The sequence below is a fragment of the Pogoniulus pusillus genome, chromosome 39 (genome assembly GCF_015220805.1).
Source record: "Pogoniulus pusillus isolate bPogPus1 chromosome 39, bPogPus1.pri, whole genome shotgun sequence".
Taxonomy (NCBI): Eukaryota; Metazoa; Chordata; class Aves; order Piciformes; family Lybiidae; genus Pogoniulus; species Pogoniulus pusillus.
In genome coordinates, this window is record NC_087302.1 from 2,526,021 (window position 1) to 2,545,931 (window position 19,911).

The following is a 19,911-nucleotide window of genomic DNA, read 5'->3' on the forward strand; positions in this document are numbered from 1 at the left end:
CCCAGTTCCACCAGTTCCAGAGCGCTGAAGCAGCGCAGGCAGTGGCAGCTCGGTGCTGGAGGAGTACCGCAGGGCAGCTGCACCCCTGGTGCCCAATTGCCCGTGCCCTGACTCAGCCCTGGCGCTGCTGACATCGGGGGCGCCAGCCCTCCAGGAGGGTTCGGGACACACGCGAAGGGACAACGTGGAGGCCACCTGGAGCTGCTACGGTGTGGGCATCAGCCGCGGGTCTGGAGGGGTGGTGAGAAACGCTGGCTCCTTGGCAGTGCCACGTGTGTTGCTCCCAGTCTGCTCCGGCCCCGAGTCGCTGGAGCCCTGCCCTCTCCGCGGGGATGCTGCTGGCCTCCCGCTGGTCACGCCAGGATGCTTTGGCAGCTGGGAAGCCTGTCGGGCTGGTGTCCTGCTTGGCACACACGCACCGTGCCACAGGTGCACGCCTCACCCAGGGGGACCTCCTGGCGTTTCCGAAGTGGTGAGTGGTGCCACCTCAGGACGCCTCATCCTACCCATCTATTGAGTGTGAGTCTCTGTGCCTGGCACATCTCCTGAGGAGGACTTTGCCCATTCATCTTTCCACGGTGTAGAGAGATGATGGAGTGTGGGGCTGGCAGCAGGGAGGAGGTGGGGGGGCCCTCACCAGCTGGTGGTACAAAGTCCAGAGCAGCCAGCAGCTCAAGATAAAGCTGTAGAGAGCAACTTCCCACCAAAGCCAAACCAGATTAACTTCCCCGGTGCAGATCTGAGCCCTTAAAGCGTTCCTGGATGGGTTCAACAGCCCCGGTGGGACCTTAAACAGGGAAGCAGAAAGGACAGATGCTCACCAGCCCCTTCTCCTTTTCCTCCTGCTTCTTTCCCTGCCCAGGGGATTTTGCCAGGATACAAACCACCCGTGAGCAGGGCAACCACCACCCTGCACCGCCTCTCCCAGCGGTGCCAGCAGAGCCTGGCCACCGCCTCTCCCAAATTACCGTCGCTACAGACTTCAGCTGCAGCCCTGACCCTGATCCCAGAGACCTACGGAATGCAGGAGCTGTTTGTACCCCTTAGGGCTACCAACAGAGCCCCAAAAACCCAGCTGCAGCTGATGGGCAGTGAGGTTCTGGGACCACACTGTGTGTGTTTGTGTGTGCGTGGGGAGGGGGTGTCTGTCTGATCCAGCTGCTGCAGACACGGGGATGGGGAGGAGGGGATGCTGTGGCTGTGCCCATCCTGAAAGTCACATCAGCAGGGAGGAAAATCTTCGGGCATGTGAGGAAGACACAGAAGTAACCACAAAGACAACAGAGGCTGTGATAAATTTTACCCGAGCAGAGAGGCAGCAGCTGAAGCTGGCTTCAGTGGCTTTTAGGAGACTCCTCAGGTGTTCAGGGCTTGCAAAAAAACTGGGACAACTCTGACTTGCCTCTGGCTAACTCCTTTGTGAGAGCCCAGCCAAAGGTTGGGGTTGGGTTTGTTGCTTTGGGTTTTTTTTTTCTCCCCTCCACCTCTAAATTGGGGCGTAATGACACTTCCCCCTCTTTCATGAAGCTTCAGCTCTTTCTGATCTCAGGCAGGAAAATAAATCACCACCCGGATCATAAAACAAAACCAAATCATCAAAACACCAACCTGAGGTGAACCGAGGCACAGATGGAGGGAAGGGCGCGGACGGTCGGAAAATGAGAGGCAGGGAGCAAACCAGATGTCATCGAGAGCTCTTTCCCCTCTAGGGTTAATGTCCAACCTCCCCCTTCCACCATCCTTTGCTCTTCCCCTCCCTGCCTGCCTCTGGGATTCCCTGCCATTGGCTGTCTCTGTAGATTTAGGCTAAAAAGCCTGTAATTAGGACCCCGGCTGACACGGAGCCAGGTTCCTGGGCAGGAGGATTAAAAACAACAACAAAAAAAAACCAACAACAAAAAGAAAGAAAGAAAAAGGAAGAGGAGAAAAAAAAAAAGCCACACCGAGAAGGAGAGAGGAAAAAAAAACTGCTTCCCTGCCTGAGCTTGGATGTTTTCCTTTCGCTTTGCAGAGTTTCCCTTGCTCAGGCTCCATTCCCTCGGCTCTTCCCGAGCAGAGCGGGCAAGAGGAGCGACCTGTGGAGCCCGGAGCTGCGGAGCCCCGGTACCGACCCTCCGGGAAACGGCAGGTAAGGGAAGCTGGAAGGGGTTTAGCCGGGATCGGTTCTCCAAGGTTGAATGTTGAGCTGGGAGAAAGAAGTTGTTTTGGACGGAGGAGCAGGGCACCGGAGAGTTTGGACGGAGGAGCAGGGCACCGGAGAGTTTGGACGGAGGAGCAGGGCACCGGAGAGTTTGGACGGAGGAGTAGGGCACCGGAGTGTTTGGGCGGCTGGAGTAGGGCACCGGAGAGTTTGGACGGTGGAGGAGGGCACCGGAGAGTTTGGACGGAGGAGCAGGGCACCGGAGAGTTTGGACGGAGGAGCAGGGCACCGGAGTGTTTGGACGGAGGAGCAGGGCACCGGAGAGTTCCCGTTCTGGACTCGTTGGAAGTGGGACTCGGGAAGAGGGAAAGATTTTTTGTGGGGGTTGCTTTTGCCTGGGAGGAATAAACGGGGTGGGGGTGGGGGAAATTGCATCGTTGCCCCCCACAGTCTTTGTTTTGTGGAGTATTATCCACCCCCCACCCTCCCCAAATCCCGAGAGCAGGAGCCGGTGCCTGCTCCATTGTGCCAGGCTGTGGGTGCCCATGTGCGGGCGCCTCCATGACCCGGAGCAAGCAGGTGCATGGGCATGGCAGGGCTGCCCCTTTCCCCACCATCAGCCCCCCGATAACGAGGGTCTCCAGGATGGGATGTTGGCTCTGCCATCCCACTCAGGAGTCGATGGGAATGAAGTGTTTTAGAGTTGGCAACAGAGCTTTTGACCGGAGCTGGTGGGGCCCCATCACACACCACCGTCCCGAGATGAATCCAATGGCCGTGGGAGAGAGGTGGGGGGGTGGGTCCCGGTTCCTACCCACGGATGTGAGACCACGACGGGTCAAAGGGTCGCTGCTCCTCCCCAAGCCGTGGCAGCCAGGCATGTCTGAGTGCTCAGGAGGGGGGAAAACACCCCCAGAAGAGCAGCACTGGCACATCCCTAGGGGAGCAAACAGGCTGTAGTGGCGTGGTGCCACATGGCACAACAGGATGCTGAGACACCCCACACCACCACCACCATCATTTAGGGGGCTGTGGCTGACCTTATCCCTCCAGACTGCCAGCCCATGAGGCTGCCGTGCCCAGCTGGCAGCACCCAAATGTTGCTCCACCTCAGGCCATCGCTGGTCCCAAAGCCACCTCAGGCTCCTTCGTGAGACAGGCTGCAGCTTGGGCAGCCTGGCTTGGGCTGTGTTGCTGGACAAGCTGCTCCAGCTCACCTCGCCAGACCTCAGCTTATCTCATCCTAGAAGAGCTACATCTTTATTGCTCTCTATCTTGGGTTCCACGCACCTTCATCGCAGCTGTGTTGACAGGAGCTCAAAGTAAAACAGGTTATCCTGGGGCTGAGGTGGTGGATCCAGAGCTGGGTGCTCTTGCCAGAGCTTTTGGGTGCTTGAAAAGGGATCTGGTGTCTTGGGTGGTGGTGAGCTGTTGTGGTTTCCTCAGGCTTGAGGAGCTGGGGAGGGTTTGGTGTGCCTGAAAAATAGGCTAGGGGGGACTGCAAGTGGCTCCTTTTAAGATGGAGAGGGGACCTGAGAAAACCAAAGGCCATAGCAGGGATGCAGCTCAGCCCCTGGCCGTGCTGGCAACAGGGAGCCTGTGCTGAATACGAATGGGCTGGGGTGGCTGCTCAGCAAGTTAATGTGTGACCTTGGCAGGGGAGGGCTGGCAGCCCACACATGCTCCCACAGCCAGCTGGAGATGGGGGCTTCTCCTGAGGAGCCAAAAAAGGTATTGCCAGGAATTTCATAAGGCCTCTGGTACCCAGGGAGCTGTGGCTGCATCACCAAAGGGCTGTAGCTATTGTGGGAAACATGCTTGGAGCAGGAGGGGGAATTCTGCAGGGCCAGGGGGCTGGGTGATGCCAGCGCCAGGACTAGAGCCTGGGTGGCTCTGCCAACACCACCAAAAGGCTGTGAGCAGCGTGGTGGGGACATTGCCCATCCTTTGCAGAGCACAAGGGAGCTGAGCAATGACAGGCTGGAGGAGCTCCCCTGGGCAGCAGGAGAGGCTTCTAGAGCAACTGACAAGCAGTGGCTCTCAGCCTGCCAGACCAGTCCCTAGCATGCCCCTTCTCAAGGGCTGCACCTCTAGCACATGGCTCTGCATTGACAGGGGGGGACCAGCTCCTGCCACCTCCTTCTGATGCCAGGGTCAGGTTTTGAGGGCAGGGGCAGGCAGGGAGCATCCCTGTATTCCTTCTGTAGGCCAGCAGGGAAGAGCAATAGCAGCACTGCCCGGAGGCAGTGAGGGAGGGCAGGAAGGAAGAGGGGACAAGGATGGGGAGCAGAGGAGAAGGACCTGTTGGGGCTGCCTGGCTCCTTAGCATGGGAAGCACATACCTCTGTCACCGTCTGGGGCTAATTACAGGGACTTGTCTACAGCCCAGACGGCTGCCAGCCAGCATAATCACATCAAACTGGGCTGGGCTCTCCAGCACATCCCCATGGATTCACAGCAGCCAGGAGCCTTGTCCTCTCCACTCTCCCCCAGCACCACCCCACTGGGCTCCCCACTGGCAGCCCTGGGATAAGGTGCCCTGTGCAGGCTGCCATGGGGCTGGAGCCACGCTGGCACCTCCAGCTCTGCTGGAGCCCAGGGAACATCACAGGGGTCTAATTGCACCAAAGCCTCAACAGATTAGACAAATGCAGCTTGGAGGCTTAACAAGTCTAGCACAGCTCAGGCCTGCCATCCACCTCCTGACAGTGGGGGGGAAAGCAGAGACATGCACCCAAACAAGGCAGCAGCAGAGCTGGGACTGGTCACTGAGCCCACCAGGGTCTCCACTCAGCATCCCCAGGGACATATCCATCCTTCTGTAGCACAGAGGTTGGCTACTGGGCCAACACCAGCAGTGTGCAGTGGTCCTTCACCAAGTCAGCAAGGCCAGGGCTGCAAGCCCACAGAGTTCAGTCAGATTCTTTCACCCCTATCCCCTCCAAGGGGAGGCAAGCACAGCTTTGAGGAGCAGCACCATGCAGCCAGCTTCGTGGTCTTTCTGAGCTAATCCCCGAGCTGGCATACCCCAAACCTCGGGAAGAAGCAAGCAGCCCTTTTGTTTCATCCTGCTGATTAACCAATCTGCAGCGTTAATCATTGACCCAGGTGCACGGCAGGGAAACCTGAGCTGCCCGAGCTGATCCCACCTGCTCCCAGCTCCAGAGCTGGTTACCTTTGGGCACAACAACTCAGCACCCCAAGATGTTATGTAGTAAGAGGCATCTGTGGTGGAGGGAGTACACTGGGAGCAGGGTCTGAGCCAGAGGTGTTGCAGCTGTTTCGTAGGAGCAGTGAGGATGCTTCTGGTGATGACCGGGATGGCCCTGGTGAACCAGACAGTGCACAGGAGTGAACTGGTCCTCCTGGTGGCAGCAATGCAGGAGGACCCAGGTCCATGGCCTGGGGGTTACCACCCTCATCCTGAACCCGTGCCAAGTCACACTTGCTGTGTAAAACTTTCCAGAGGAGCTGATCAGGCCACGGTGGGCACTGCACGGGGTCAGTCCGGGGTTGTTTGGTCACAGCAGCAGCTCAGCTCCATCCCACCCACATCCCACCAGGGCAGGAAGCACGAGCAGAGGGTGTCAGACTCTGGGCCAGCATCCAGGGAGCCCCAGGAGCCACCTCATCAGCATCTCGCCTTTGTTTGGGAAAGCCAAGCCAGGAAGGAAGCGAGCTGCTGCGTGGGGAGGAGGGGACAGGGCCGTTCTGGTTCCCACTCCATAAGCATTACCCGGGAGAGGAGGTGGTGGCAGGGCAGGAACAGCAGCTCCGGGCGGAACAATAGCAGCCCCGGGGGGGGGGAATTATTTTCCACCAAACTGGGCTAGACCTCGGGCTCCTCCCGGTGCCTGGTGGGCAGGACACTAGAGCAGTGCCAGCAAAAGGACTGCTGGCAACCGGGGACAATCTCCCACTGGGGGTGAGCAAATGGCTGGTGCCCTTCCTCCAAACCTGCTCCAGCTCAGGCTCTTCTCTGCCTGGCTTCCACCCACCCCCACCCCACCAGCACCTCCTGCCCAGCAGGGGAAGCCCCAGCCCTGCTGAGCAGGTGTGGGTTTGCTTCTAAGCCCTGCGTTGAAAGGAGCAGCCCCCAGAAAGCCTCTCGGACTTGTGCAGTGCTTCAGCCCAGGGTTGGGAGGTGGTGGCGGTGCGGAGCAGCATCCCAGCTGGACCTGCCTCGGGGTCCCTCCGCAGGACGAGGAGCTGCTGATCCTGCTGCCACACGGAGGAAGGTCCCTGCTGGGCAGGGTGTGGACCCCTGCTCCCTGCCTCGCCAAGGCTCTCACCAGCCCTCGTGTTCTCTCCCCAGCTCATGTCCCTGCCGAGCCCTGCATGGCCCCAGCGAGATGAGCCCCCTGCCTGCAGCACTGCCACTGGCCTCCCCCCACCCTCATCTGACAGTGACTCTGGCTGTGCCCTGGAAGAGTACCTGGAGCCCCCCACGGAGCCCACGCCCCCCGAGGTAGGCAGCGGCCAGGCTCTCCCAGGGCTCCCTTTGCTCCCTGCTTTCCCCCAGCCCCGTGGGTGCCACCCACGGGTGGTACCCGCAGCAGATCACCCTCCTTGCTGGGATGGAACACTTTTTAGCAGCCCTGAGCACCTTTAACCCCTGAATTCCTGCTCTGTATTTCTCCCTCCCACACAACACCCCAAGAATCATAGAATCAAGCAAGTTGGAAGAGACCTCCAAGCTCAGCCAGCCCTGCTCAATCAACCAGACCATGGCACTAAGTGCCCCAGCCAGGCTTGGCTTCAACACCTCCAGCCACAGCCACTCCACCTCCCTGGGCAGCCCATTCCAGTGCCAATCACTCTCTCTGACAACAACTTCCTCCTAACATCCAGCCTAGACCTCCCCTAGCACAACTTGAGGCTGTGTCCCCTTGTTCTGGTGCTGAGTGCCTGGCAGCAGAGCCCAACCCCACCTGGCTCCAGCCTCCCTGCAGGCAGCTGCAGACAGCAATGAGCTCTGCCCTGAGCCTTCTCTTCTGCAGGTTCCACTGTGCTTTGGCTCCCACTCGCCGCCGCCTTTATCGCCCACGGACAGGACCCAGCTCCGTGCCAGAGCACTCCTGCAGCAGCTCCCTCCTCAGGACTGTGATGTAAGAGACAGGTTTATGGAATTCCAGGGTGGAAGGGACCCCAGGGATCATCTGATCCAACCTTTCCAGCTGATGGTGGAGTTGAAATGAGCTGGCCCAGCACCCCACCAGGCCAAGGCTTCGAAGTGACTGATGTAGGGCACCAACCCCTGGGAGCTGATTCCAGCCTCTGGCTGCTCTCATGGGGAAACATTTCATGCTGCATTCCAACAGGAATGTCCCCAGCAGTAACTTGTCCCTATCATCCCTTGTCTTCTCCATGGGACTCCTTGTAAAAAGGGAGTCTCCATCCTCCTGGCACTGTTTATGTCCTGGTCCATGGTGATAAGGTCTCCACTAAGCCTTCTCTTCTCAAGGCTGAACGACCTCAGCTCTCTTGGCCTTTCCTCACAGGGCAGAGCTTCCAGGCCTCTGATCTCCTCTGGACACTTTCCAGCCTGTCCACATCTCTTTTTTTTTGTACAGCAGTGCTCCAGGTGTGGCCTGACAAGCAGCCAGCAGAGTGGGACAATGACTTCTTTATCTCTGTTGGTGATGCAACCCAGGACCCTGTTGGCTTTCAGTGCTGCTGCCACTCACTGCTCACTCATGCTGAGCTTGATGCCCACTGAGACCCCCCTGGTCCCTCTCCACAGGGCTGCTCTCCAGCCAGCTGGATCCCAATCTGAGCTGCACTCTTGGGTTATGTATTCCCAGGTGCTAGACCTGTTGAACTTCACAGTGTTCTTGCTAACCCCCTCCTGCAGCCTGTCCAGGTCTCCCTGGAGGGTGACTCTTCCTTCTGGAGTATCAACCTCCCCCACTCACCTTATTCATAGCGTCCTACAACACCAGGTTGGAAGGGACCTCAAAGATCATCTGGTCCAACTTTAAATGAGATGGCTCAGCTTGGTGCCATCTGCAAGCTTTAGCAGGGTGCCCCTGATCCCAGCACCCATTGTTTGCTCCCATGGGATGCTGGGTGCTGCCCACCCCCCAACCTCCACCCCCCACCCCGTGCAGGAGCGGTACTGCCCCGGCCTCGCCGAGGAGGAGAGGAGGCAGCTGCGAGCCTTCAGCGCCCGCCGGAGACAGGAGGCCCTGGGCCAGGGGCTGGCATGTCCCGTGCCAGGTCCCTGCCATGGCTGTCCCTGCAAGAAGGTGAGGGATCCCCATCCTAATGCCAGGCTGCACCCCCTCCGTGGGGACCCATCCCCAATGCCCAGCCTGGCCCCAAACCCTGTGTCCCTCTGTTTGCAGTGTGGCAAGAGGCTGAACAAAGGGGACCCAGGGATTCTGGCATCTCGGCTGGGGGAGCAGTTCTGGCACCCATCCTGCTTCTCCTGCCACTTCTGTCACCAGCCACTGGTGGACCTCATCTACTTCCAGCAGGATGGGAGGATCTACTGTGGCAGGCACCATGCTGAGCTCTTCCGACCCCGCTGTGCCTCCTGTGACCAGGTGGGTGCTAGGCAGGGGGGAGGCTTTTACCTCCCTTGGGCTGTTGTTCAAAGCTCCTGTGCTTGGCTGGGGGCTGCAAATCAAAGAGTCATTGAATCATAGTTGGAAAGCCCTTTGTGAGCACCCAGCCCAACCATTCTCTAACCCTGCCAAGGCTGGGGCTAAACCATGTCCCTCATAACCACATCTCTGCCTCTTTAAATGCCTCCAGGGATGGGGATTCAACCACCTCCCTGGCCAGCCTGTGCCAGGCTTTGAGAACCCTTTCAGTGAAGAAGTTTCTTCTACTGTCCAACCTAACCCCACCCTGGAGCAACTTGAGTCCATCTACCACTTGTTCCCGAGGAGCAGAGCCCAACCCCTTCCCTTTCAGGGGGCTGTAGAGAGCAATGAGGTCTCCTCTCAGCCTCCTTTTCTCCAGAGTAAACACCCCCATGTCCTTCAGCTGCTCCTCTCCAGCCCTGTTCTCTAGATCCTTTCCCAGCTTTGTTGCCCATATCTGGACTCACTTCAACACCTCAATGTCCTTCTTGGAGTGAGTGGCCCAAACCTGACCCCAACACTCAACCTGTGACAATGAAGCAAGACCCACAGATGGGCAGGAGGAAAGGTCCATCCCCAGCCTGGCAGAGAACCCCACAACACAAAGGGCCTCTCCTCTCTCCTTGGCACAGCAAAGCACCCTCTGAGCTCTGGTTTTTCCCACCGGGTGCTTAGAGGATGAGTTCTTTCCCCTCCTTCCAGCTGATCTTCATGGAGGAGTGCATCGAGGCGGAGGGCAGGCGCTGGCACCTGGAGCACTTCTGCTGCCTGGAGTGCGAGGTGCCCCTGCGGGGGCAGCGCTACGTGATGAGGAGCGGCCGCCCCTGCTGCTGTGCCTGCTTCGACAGCCTCTTCGCCGAGCCCTGCCAAGCCTGTGGGGACCTCATCGGTACGACCCTTCCCGGCCCCCAGAGCCCGGGCGGGCTGCGCTGGGCAGGCGGGACAGGGGCCGGGAGGGCTGCGCGGTTTGAGCCCCGCGGCTGGGCGCCGGGGCCGGGTATCGGCACGGGGCCGTGGGAAAAGCCTCCTCCTCAACTCATGGTTGCCCCTCAGGTGCTGAGAGCGAGGAGGTCACCCACCAGGGGCTCCGCTGGCACGCCCGAGCCTCCTGCTTCTGCTGCAGCCTCTGCCGCAAGCCGCTGCGGGGGCAGCCGCTCAGCTCCCGCCGCGGGCGGCTCTTCTGCTCCGAGACCTGCAGCCTGGGCCGGGATGTGTCCTCCTCCACCACCTCCGACGACTCTTCCGACTCTGCTTTTGCCTCGGCTCCATCCCCCGACTCGACGCCACTCTCCCGAGCTGACCCCAGCGGCAGGACCACAGCAGGGACGGGCAGCGCCTCGGCGGCCGGGGGCTGCAGGCAGCGGGGGGAAGGGGACGGTAGGGACCCTCCTGAGCCGTTCGCTCCGCGGTGGGAGGGGAGCGAGAGCAGAACCAGGTTCTGTGCGGCCCCCTGGGTGCCTTGTGGGGTACGTTGCATGGGTGCAGCCCAACCCAGGGCCAGAGCAGCCATGACAAGCCCCCAGCCCCTCTCCTGCTGGGTGGTGAGCGCTGGCGGTTGGGTTCTGGTTGGAAGAACCTTCTGCTGCATCCCTTCTTTACCCGTCCTTGCTTTCCTTCTTCCAGAGGCTTTTTTGGATCAGGCCCCCGTGCATCCAGCATTCAGGAGCAAGGAGGACCATGGAGCAGCTGCTAAGGAGCGGAGCAGGGATGCTGTGCACACAGGGGTGCTGGGACCACCACCCAGCCACCCTTCCACCTCCCAGCCTACTGCAGAGGGTGCCAAGGAGCCTGGAGCCTTGGGCCACTCAGTTTCGGGGGGGCCTGGTCCCCAGGCACCCAGAGGCAATGGAAACTCACATTTCCAAGGGGGCACATCCCCTCCCCGACACAGCCCTCGGCCAGAGGGCATCGACCTGCAGGACACGACCGAGGAGGATGACTCCTGGTGCCCTACCTGCTCTTCATCTTCGGACTCGGATGAAGAAGGTTTCTTCTTTGGGAAGCCCATTCCCAAACCTGGGATGAATTCCCTGGGAAGAGAGTCCCTGGGGAGGGCTGGGGGCAGGACAGTGAAGCCACGGGGCAGCAGCAAGCACTGCAGTGTGTCCTAGCAGCAGGGACTGGGGGGGGATCCTCAGCTGGCACTGCCCTTCTGCCAGCCCCTGCCGTGATCCCAACGCATTCCAAGTGCATTTTGGATGCAGCCTAAGGATAGTGAGGAGAAGCCACTGGGATCCTTCCCTCCCGGCAGCTGCTGGTAAAGCACCGCCTGCAATTCCTGCCAATGAGGAGCAGGTAAAGCAGGGAGGAAGCAGACAGCTGGCAGCCTGGCATCAGGGATCCCATCTCAGACACGGTGGCAGCCCAGAATGCAGGCACACGCAGGGGAGGGTGGCTGGGGGCTTAAGACAAGGGCAGCTGCCTGCATCGTCCTCGTCACTGTATTCTCTCGCTGCCTTGGGCGCTGCTGCTGGGCACCCGGGCGGGTCAGATCCTCCCCTGGTCCACCTCCTTGAAGGATAAGCACCACCCCCAGCTGCTTTCCATCCTGCTGCCAGCGCGGGGAGGGCAGCAGGGGGCAGCTCTGCTGCTGCCGGTGACGATGCTCCAATAAAGTCTGGCTGAAATCTGACCACGAGAAGAGCTGCCACAGGTCTGCCCCGTTCCTGCCCGCCCCAGGCTCTCTGCCCGTGGCGTCGCCCTCCTTCTGCCACAGCTGGGGACTCTGCTTTGGGTGGGCTCACTGTGAGACACCACTCTCCCCCAGCCCCAGGGGAGTGAGAGCAGAGGTAGGGCTGCAGAGATCACAACTGGTTTATTTTCAAACGGAAAACTTCTAACAGCCTCTCAAGGCACATCCGTGGGAACCAGGAAAGGAGCCAGGAGCTGGGGCAGAGGGCAGCTCGCTGCAGCTGCTCTCTCTCCCACCATCCTCCAGTAAAACCAGCTCCCCTTTTTGCTGCACATACAGGTCTGGGCAGGGTTAAAACAAAGCATCCTCCTTTTCCATCTCCAACAGAGACGGTGGGACTGTGCCACCATGTGCATACCACCTTGGTAGGAGGGCTCAGTGCCATCACAAGCAGCCTGATGCACCAGCAGGGTCCTCTGTCATCCCCCAGACAGGGGCTGGTGAGATGGAGGTGCCTGTCCCCTCATTCTGGTGGCTGAGGGTGGCCGAGTCGTAGCTGCTGATGAAGTTCTCCAGCTCCCGGAGGTGATGGATCCTGCCCTGGCGCAGGTTTGCCCTCAGTGCCAGCCCCAGCGATGCCTCCATGGAGGGCTCCTTCTGGAGCAGCATCGTGGCCACCACTGCGATGGTCAGGCTGAACTGTTGGTATGACTGCAGGGGGGCAGCATGAGGTCAGCACAGGGCACCCCAAAACCACCAGCAAACGGACCCCTGAGGCTGGTCCATGAACCTCCTGACAGCATCAGAGCCCCTCAAAACCTCCTTCCTACCCACCAGCACCTTGCCCTGCAACCAGAGTCACCAGGAGGGTGACCCCAAGAGTGCCAAATTCACATCCCCCTCTCACTGCTTCTCCCCATGTGGTTCAGAGTCCTTGGGTGAGCCCCCCCCAACCCTGCAGCCTGCCCCCGGGTGCCCCAGGCAGGGGTCAGCAGGACTCACCAGCTCAATCTCCTGCTTCCTGGCAAGGATGGCAGCAGAGCGCAGGTCGGTGCTGGCTGGGGAGGCTGTTGGGTGCTTGGAGCCAAGCTGAGGCTGGCTGCCTGCAGCCTGGGGAGTGGAAAAGGAGAAGAAGAAGGGTCAGATGCTTCGAAGAGGAGAGCAGCTGGCCAAGATCAGGGCCAAACTGGGGCCACCAGGACCAATAATTAGCTCTCAGCTGCAAGAGCTGCTTCCCTGTCCCAGCAGCATCACTGCCAAGAGCCCCACTGGAAGATTTATCTTTCCTGTTAGCTGTAATGAAGCTGCCCTGCACTGCTCTCCCTGCAACTCGAGTCCCTGGGTCCTTCACACTCCAGCAGGCTCTCAGGTCTCATTATTTTTTTTGGCCTCTTTCCCACCAGGGCTGACAGCCTCTGCCTCCAGACAAAGCAGCACTTCAACCCCACTCCATGACCCTGCAAACAGGGAGCCCGAAGGGATGCTGCTGCTGCTGCTGCTGCTTCTCCTGGGCCATGAAAGTATCCCTGAGCCCAGAGCACCTACCCTGTGCTGGGACTCAGGGATGCCTCGAGGAGACCACTGGGGAGCACCCTGAGCCTGTGTTGGTTTTGTCTCACTGGACCCAGGAGGGTGCAGAGTCTGTGGTGAGGTCTCTGGTGTAGTGCAGACGCTGGAGCAAGCCTGGCTGGGCTCTGCATCAGCCTCCAGGGTGGCTTCTGGAGGGACCTGCAAGTTTCCAGGTGGCTGAAGGCCACTGAGCAGCTGGAAGAAGAAGGAAACAGCTGGGCAGGAGCAAAGGGGGGCAGGGCTGCCAGCAGCAGTGCCCTCAGTGGGTTCTCACTCAGGGTGGGGGACACACACCATGAAGCTGCCCACCACATGCCAAGACTCACCTCACTGTGGGCAGCTTCTCCCTCAGCTTCTCCAGTTCCACTTGGCACATGCTGTTGTCCCTGGGAATGGGGGCAGAGCCCAGCACCCACCTCCCCAGTGGAGCCAGCTGCCATGCAGACCTTCTTGGCAAGCTCTGGAGGAGCTGCTGGACTATGGGGTTGGGACCCATCACCTGCACCAGCCTGAGGGACGCTCTGGCTGCACAGTTCTACCTGTGTAAAACGTTCCCAATGAGCTGCCAGTCCATGGCAAGGAGCAGAAAAGGCTTGCAAGGGGGCTGCAAGGTCCTGCCTCTCTTGGACACTGCTTTTGGGTGGGGAAGAGAAGATGCTCCTACCTGCAGAGGCTCCCCTGGCCCAGCAGAGCTCTTCTCTGGTGGGGCTGCCTCAGTTTCCAAAGCAGAGGGGCTCTGGTTGTGGCTGCCTGCAGGTTGCTGCCTGGTTCCTGGCTTGACCTGGGGACATGCAGTGGTGTGAGCTGGGACAGGTCTAGCCCAGGGAGAGGAGCTGGGGGACAGGACAGGCAGGAGACCTCTTCAAGCCAGGCACTTCCAGGGGTGCAACATCCCTGCCTGCCCCCAGGAGAGGAGGGGGTCTCCTACCAGTGTTGCTGCTGCTGCCTGCTCCAGCTCTGCAGCCTCTGGCACAGCCTGGGCATCAGTGTCTGGACTCTTCTCAGGGGGTCTGGCTGGCCTGGGGGGCTCTGAGACCTTCCCATTCACCTCTGGTGGACTCTGGGGGAAGCCACTGTTGGTTAGGGGTATGGCAAGCAGCACACAGGGCTCAGGCCCTGCAAACTCAGGTCATTGGTGGGGGCTGGGATGGGGAGGGGTAAAATTCCACAACCTGAGCTGTCTGCTCCTTGCTCTGTGCACCATCCTCACTGGGAGTAAGTGTCTGGGGAGGACCAGGTTGCTGTGGCTTCTCTGTGACCCCCTCTTGGCTTTTCTCAGGCAGGCCTGGCTTGGAGTGTGGCTGCTTCCCTGGGGAGCGAGAAACGCAACTGGAGCAGCTCCTTGCTGTGCCCGAGGAGATGCTGGCAGCCACTGGTGGTGGTGGTGACCACTGAGGGGCTGCTGCCAAGCATGATGTGGGGTCCTTCACAGCTCAGCACAAACCTCTGGAGGGCCTGGACCACAGGGCAGGATGGCCTCTGGGGAACCCTCGGCAGCCACGGCGAGGGCGCCGGCACCATCTCCCACGGCGCTCCTGAGAGCCACCAAAGAAGCCACCTGGCTCCCTGCAGGAGCAAAAGCAGGCCCAGGGCTGGGCATTTAGGCTGGGAGGGGTCTCTGGTGCAACACCCAACCCCCCTCCCCCCAGCCCCTGAGCAGAGCCAACTCAGCACTGCATCACCCCTTGGCTGCGCACCAGAGCGGAGCCTGGCCCCAGCACCCCGCGGCTGCACAGTGCCCCCCACCCTCAGCATGGGCACCCACCTTGCCGGGGGGGGTGGGGGCCAGGGTGGGTGCTGCTCCTCCCTGGGGCATTCAGGCCAGTAAAAGCAGTCAGGGCCAGGCTCCTGTGGGACATGAGGTGGGTTTAAACACGGAGCAGGACAGGGGATGCTGCCACTGCAGAGCTGGGAGGAGCTGTGCCCGTGCACTGCCACCAGGGCAGGGAGTGGCCCCTGCCACAGCTCACCAACCCCCTGCCACAGCTCACCAACCTCCTGCCACAGCTCACCAACCCCCTGCCACAGCTCACCAACCCCCTGCCACAGCTCACCAACCCCCTGCCACAGCTCACCAACTCCCCTGCCCTCGGTCCTGCAGCCACTGCCCCCTCCTGCAGCCCACCAGCACCTCACCGGGTAGCAATCCTCTGAGAAGTCCTCAGGTTCTTGGCTGCCTTCAAAGTCATCCCAAAAGCGTGGTGGGGGCCAGTCGTGGGGTGCCCATCTCTCATCTTCCTCATGCCAAGGAGAGCCAGAATGGCCTGGGAAGGGTCTGGGGTGCTGGGGATAAAGGTGCAAGGGCAAATCATCACTGGTGAAGATGGTGGCACGACAGAGTGGTTTCGTTTTGACATGGTTCCTCCTCCCCAGCCCAGCACTCAGCTCTCTCTGTCTCTCCTGCTCCTGAGGAAGCCTCCAGCTTTGGCCCCCCAAGATGTGCAGGAAAACCTCAACAGAGCCCTCTGCCCTGGCTGCTTCCTTATCAGGCCCCCTCTGCCCTGGCTGCTCCCTCACCAGGCCCCCTCTGATCTGGCTGCTCCCTCACCAGGCCCCCTCTGCCCTGGCTGCTTCCTCACCAGGTCCCCTCTGCCCTGGCTGCTTCCTTATCAGGCCCCCTCTGCCCTGGCTGCTTCCTCACCAGGTCCCCTCTGATCTGGCTGCTTCCTTACCAGGCCCCCTCTGCCCTGGCTGCTTCCTCACCAGGCCCCCTCTGCCCTGGCTGCTTCCTTATCAGGCCCCCTCTGATCTGGCTGCTCCCTCACCAGGTCCCCTCTGCCCTGGCTGCTTCCTTATCAGGCCCCCTCTGATCTGGCTGCTCCCTCACCAGGTCCCCTCTGCCCTGGCTGCTTCCTTATCAGGCCCCCTCTGATCTGGCTGCTTCCTTACCAGGTCCCCTCTGCCCTGGCTGCTCCCTCACCAGGCCCCCTCTGATCTGGCTGCTTCCTTACCAGGTCCCCTCTGCCCTGGCTGCTCCCTCACCAGGCCCCCTCTGATCTGGCTGCTCCCTCACCAGGCCCCCTCTGATCTGGCTGCTTCCTTACCAGGTCCCCTCTGCCCTGGCTGCTCCCTCACCAGGCCCCCTCTGCCCTGGCTGCTCCCTCACCAGGCCCCCTCTGATCTGGCTGCTTCCTTACCAGGTCCCCTCTGCCCTCGCTGCTTCCTTACCAGGTCCCCTCTGCCCTGGCTGCTCCCTCACCAGGCCCCCTCTGATCTGGCTGCTTCCTTACCAGGTCCCCTCTGCCCTGGCTGCTCCCTCACCAGGCCCCCTCTGATCTGGCTGCTTCCTTACCAGGTCCCCTCTGCCCTGGCTGCTCCCTCACCAGGCCCCCTCTGATCTGGCTGCTTCCTCACCAGGTCCCCTCTGCCCTGGCTGCTCCCTCACCAGGCCCCCTCTGATCTGGCTGCTTCCTTACCAGGTCCCCTCTGCCCTGGCTGCTTCCTTACCAGGTCCCCTCTGCCCTGGCTGCTCCCTCACCAGGTCCCCTATGCCCTGGCTGCTCCCTCACCAGGTCCCCTCTGCCCTGGCTGCTCCCTCACCAGGTCCCCTATGCCCTGGCTGCTTCCTTACCAGGTCCCCTCTGCCCTGGCTGCTTCCTTACCAGGTCCCCTCTGCCCCTGCCTCTTCTCTGCTTCGGCTTCCAGGGTGGCTTGTCCCAGGCTCCCCGGGGGCCAAAGGCATGGGGTCCACCCCGCCACGAGTTGGGCTGCAGAGAAAGATGATTAAATCAGGATGAAAGTCTCACTCTTGCAGCAGCCTGGTGCTGAGCTGGGGTGGGCAGCCAGGAGCTCATCCACCCCTCCCTCCCCTCCCAGCTGAGCTCTCAGACGGTTCCAAATTCTTCTCCGTGCCGCAGCGATGCCCTCCTGGCTCCTCAGCACCCCAGGAGATGGAGCAGCAGGCACTCATCCGTGCCCCACAAAGCTCCTCCTCTGCTCCTCCAGCAGGCTGCCAGCCCCAGCTGCGCAGCGGCAGGGAGGTCACAAAGCCACTTACCTCCCTGGGGAAGCCTCTCCTGCAGCCCTGCGGGGAGAACATCTGGCCAGAGGCTTCCCCGGGCCCCAGTCACAGCGAGGAGAAGGCCCCCGGGGAGTTCAGCAGCCAGCTGCAAAGCGAGAGGCACTCCTGGTGGCGCTGGGGGTGGGTGAGCTTGGGCACAGCTGCTGCCCACGTGCTCCCCAGCGCTGCCAGGCAGTGGGCAACCTCCCGGGGCACACAGCATGGCTGCCACCGAGGACCTGCAGCAGGGCAACCAGCTGCTCCTCAGCCCAGGAGCACCCTGCTGCCCTGGCACCCTCCCACCGCAGCCCAGAGGGGTTCCCTCTTGCCCGCCTGAGCTTCTGCCTGCTGGCAGCCACAGCTCAGCCCCCCCGCACGAACCCCCAGCTTGGCCCACAGCAACCAGTGGCACCTCCCTGCTATTGTCCCGTGGCATCCTGGTAAAGTCACTCTGCCCCCCCGCCCCTGGCACCACTGCACAGGGCTTGGCCAAGCCACCTGCTGGGTGCCCCCAGCCAGCCTGGCACCACCGCAGGGTTGCAGGCTGTGTCCCTGCCTCTGTGCTACTCCCCGGGGACAGCCTGGCATGGGCACGGTTTGGGAAGCCCAGAAGGGCGAGGGGGCAGGTACAAAAGGGTCATTGCCCGGGGTCCCCAAGGATGCAGCTGCGTGGAACAGCACAAGGCTGGGACATGGACCCCAGGAGCAGGGAATGCCCTGAGCTAAAGCCAACTGACCCTGTGGAGCTCCCAGAGCCATCAATTAACCCTCGTAGCCTCACCTCGGGCAGCTCAAGCACCTCTCTTTGTCTGCCAGGTCAGCCGGGACCGTTCCAGGGTAGTGCTGGGAGCAAATTAAGGGTAAAAAAAGGGCACTTTAATCCCTCGAAGCGAGGCTTTACCTGGCAGGTCCCTCCCAGGCGCCCCTGGCCAGCAGCTCCCACTTTGTGTCTCGTCCGCCCGCAGAGATGCAGCACCGAGGAGGGTGGAACAGAGACCCCTGCGCTCCCTCATCCCACCTGGGGGCCGCAAGATCTCCTCCCCACCCCCACCCAGAGCTGAATGCAAACCAATAGCGAGAGGTTGCCGACAGCAGCCAGGTGCTAATTTGCCCCCGGGGGAGCTCCCTCGGAGCCCTCCCCAGGACATGGATTCCCTTTTCGCAAAGCCGAGCTGCGCTCTAGGAGCTGCTCCTTTCTCTCTCCAGAGGTTTCAACTGCTGCAAGCAAAGTGGAGCCAACAGGAAGCAGGGATGGGGGCGGATAGAGACACCCCCCCACCCCCCCCCAGCCACATCCCCCATGTCCTGAGAGCTGCACGAACCCTGGGCGCATCCTCCTCTCAGCCAGGGCTCTGGCGTCCAAGGGCAGGCAGATTCCTCTGGTTAGCCAAAGCGCCTGAGCAGAGCTGGATCAAAGCCGAGGTCAGTGCAAACTCCTGCGCCCATATCAGCCTTGGGTCACAGCCTAAATCCTGCCCCACCCCCGGCTCCGTGGCTCCGCCGTGCGAGTGGTCTCCCCCTGTGAGCAACGTATCTGGGGTCCTATCGACTGGAGGCAAGGGGAGGAAGGGGAATGCTGCAGGGAGCTGCTCTGCCCCTTGCACCCCCACCGAAGCATGCGCTCAGCTTGGGGTGAGACGAGGGGAGCAGAGCAATAAAGAGTTGAGAGGGCAGAAATGCTGATGGGGGAGGAGAAGCAGGTGAGGAGCACAGCCCGAGGGCAGGAGCGAAACGGGGGAGCCGTGGTGTCCCCCCAGGGATCTGTGCTGGGCCCCATCCTCTTTAACATCTTCATAGATGATCTGGATGAGGGCATGGAGTCAGTCATCAGCAAGTGTGCAGATGACACCAAGCTGGGGGCAGATGTGGCTGGGTTGGAGGGCAGAAGGGCTCTGCAGCAGGACCTTGACTGCCTGCACAGATGGGCAGAGTCCAAGGGGATGGAGTTCAATAGCTCCAAGTGCAGGGTGCTGCACTTTGGCCACAGCAACCCCATGCAGAGATACAGGCTGGGGTCAGAGTGGCTGAGAGCAGCCAGACAGAGAGGGATCTGGGGGTGCTGATTGATACCTGCCTGAACATGAGCCAGCAGTGTGCCCAGGTGGCCAAGAGAGCCAGTGGCATCCTGGCCTGCATCAGCAATGGTGTGGCCAGCAGGAGCAGGGAGGTCATTCTGCCCCTGTACTCTGCACTGGTTAGACCACACCTTGAGTGCTGTGTTCAGTTCTGGGCCCCCCAGTTTAGGAGGGACATTGAGATGCTTGAGCGTGTCCAGAGAAGGGCAACGAGGCTGGGGAGAGGCCTTGAGCACAGCCCTAGGAGGAGAGGCTGAGGGAGCTGGGATTGGTTAGCCTGGAGAAGAGGAGGCTCAGGGCAGACCTCATTGCTGTCTGCAACTACCTGAGGGGAGGTTGTGGCCAGGAGGAGGTTGCTCTCTTCTCTCAGGTGGCCAGCACCAGAACGAGAGGACACAGCCTCAGGCTGTGCCAGGGGAGATTTAGGCTGGAGGTGAGGAGAAAGTTCTTCCCTGAGAGAGTCATTGGCCACTGGAATGGGCTGCCCGGGGAGGTGGTGGAGTCGCCGTCCCTGGAGCTGTTCAAGGCAGGACTGGACGTGGCACTTGGTGCCATGGTCTGGCCTTGAGCTCTGTGCTAAAGGGTTGGACTTGATGAGCTGTGAGGTCTCTTCCAACCTTGGTGACACTGTGAGACTGTGGGGAGGACGCTGCTGGCGTCCAGGTTGTGCTAGTTTGAAGCTGGGATGTTTTGGTGAGAGGAACTAGATAACAGTGTTGATGCCTACTTCACTCCTAGGCTTGCTGAGAGGCACAAGAACAAGAATCCAAGCATAGATAAGGGAGTTCTTCTTGGGGCATTGCCTGAGCTGCACTTCTCTCTGGCCTCTCTGATTAATCCACTTTGCTTCCTAATCCCCTGGCTGAACCTCCATTCTTCCTTGGGACTGGGGTAAGGTTGAGAGG

The 19,911-nt window shown here is 60.8% G+C and overlaps 2 protein-coding genes and 1 long non-coding RNA gene across 5 annotated transcripts in view; 2 read left to right on the forward strand and 1 right to left on the reverse strand.

Annotated features, from left to right (window-relative positions):
* The window catches only part of PRICKLE4 (prickle planar cell polarity protein 4), an 11,989-nt gene extending 618 nt beyond the window's left edge, over positions 1-11,371 (forward strand). The window contains exons 3-11 of the mRNA XM_064173914.1: positions 117-472; positions 2,012-2,128; positions 6,456-6,608; positions 7,141-7,248; positions 8,251-8,388; positions 8,488-8,688; positions 9,433-9,619; positions 9,784-10,107; positions 10,354-11,371. Coding sequence (XP_064029984.1) covers positions 117-472; positions 2,012-2,128; positions 6,456-6,608; positions 7,141-7,248; positions 8,251-8,388; positions 8,488-8,688; positions 9,433-9,619; positions 9,784-10,107; positions 10,354-10,841 — 2,072 coding nt within the window. The 3' untranslated portion in view covers positions 10,842-11,371. The remainder of the gene's footprint in view (positions 1-116; positions 473-2,011; positions 2,129-6,455; positions 6,609-7,140; positions 7,249-8,250; positions 8,389-8,487; positions 8,689-9,432; positions 9,620-9,783; positions 10,108-10,353) is intronic.
* Positions 1-19,911, forward strand: part of LOC135191541 (uncharacterized) — a 181,163-nt gene that overhangs the window by 77,276 nt on the left and 83,976 nt on the right. The gene's annotated exons all lie outside the window — the stretch shown is intronic.
* Positions 11,527-18,371, reverse strand: LOC135191313 (basic salivary proline-rich protein 2-like). 3 transcript variants are annotated; one of them, XM_064173507.1, is made up of 14 exons: positions 18,254-18,371; positions 17,713-17,774; positions 16,929-17,037; positions 16,534-16,638; positions 15,068-15,214; positions 14,697-14,779; positions 14,376-14,497; positions 14,104-14,240; positions 13,860-13,991; positions 13,596-13,712; positions 13,258-13,470; positions 12,908-13,126; positions 12,365-12,472; positions 11,527-12,073 (listed from the first exon to the last, which is right to left on the reverse strand). In XM_064173507.1, the coding sequence occupies exons 3-14, from the start codon at positions 16,968-16,970 to the stop codon at positions 11,807-11,809; spliced, it is 1,692 nt and encodes a 563-aa protein (XP_064029577.1). In that variant the 5' UTR covers positions 16,971-17,037; positions 17,713-17,774; positions 18,254-18,371; the 3' UTR covers positions 11,527-11,806. The 3 variants fall into 3 exon arrangements, with proteins under 3 accessions (XP_064029577.1, XP_064029578.1, XP_064029579.1); XM_064173508.1 differs by lacking the exons at positions 17,713-17,774; positions 18,254-18,371 and adding an exon at positions 17,833-17,966; XM_064173509.1 differs by lacking the exons at positions 14,376-14,497; positions 16,929-17,037.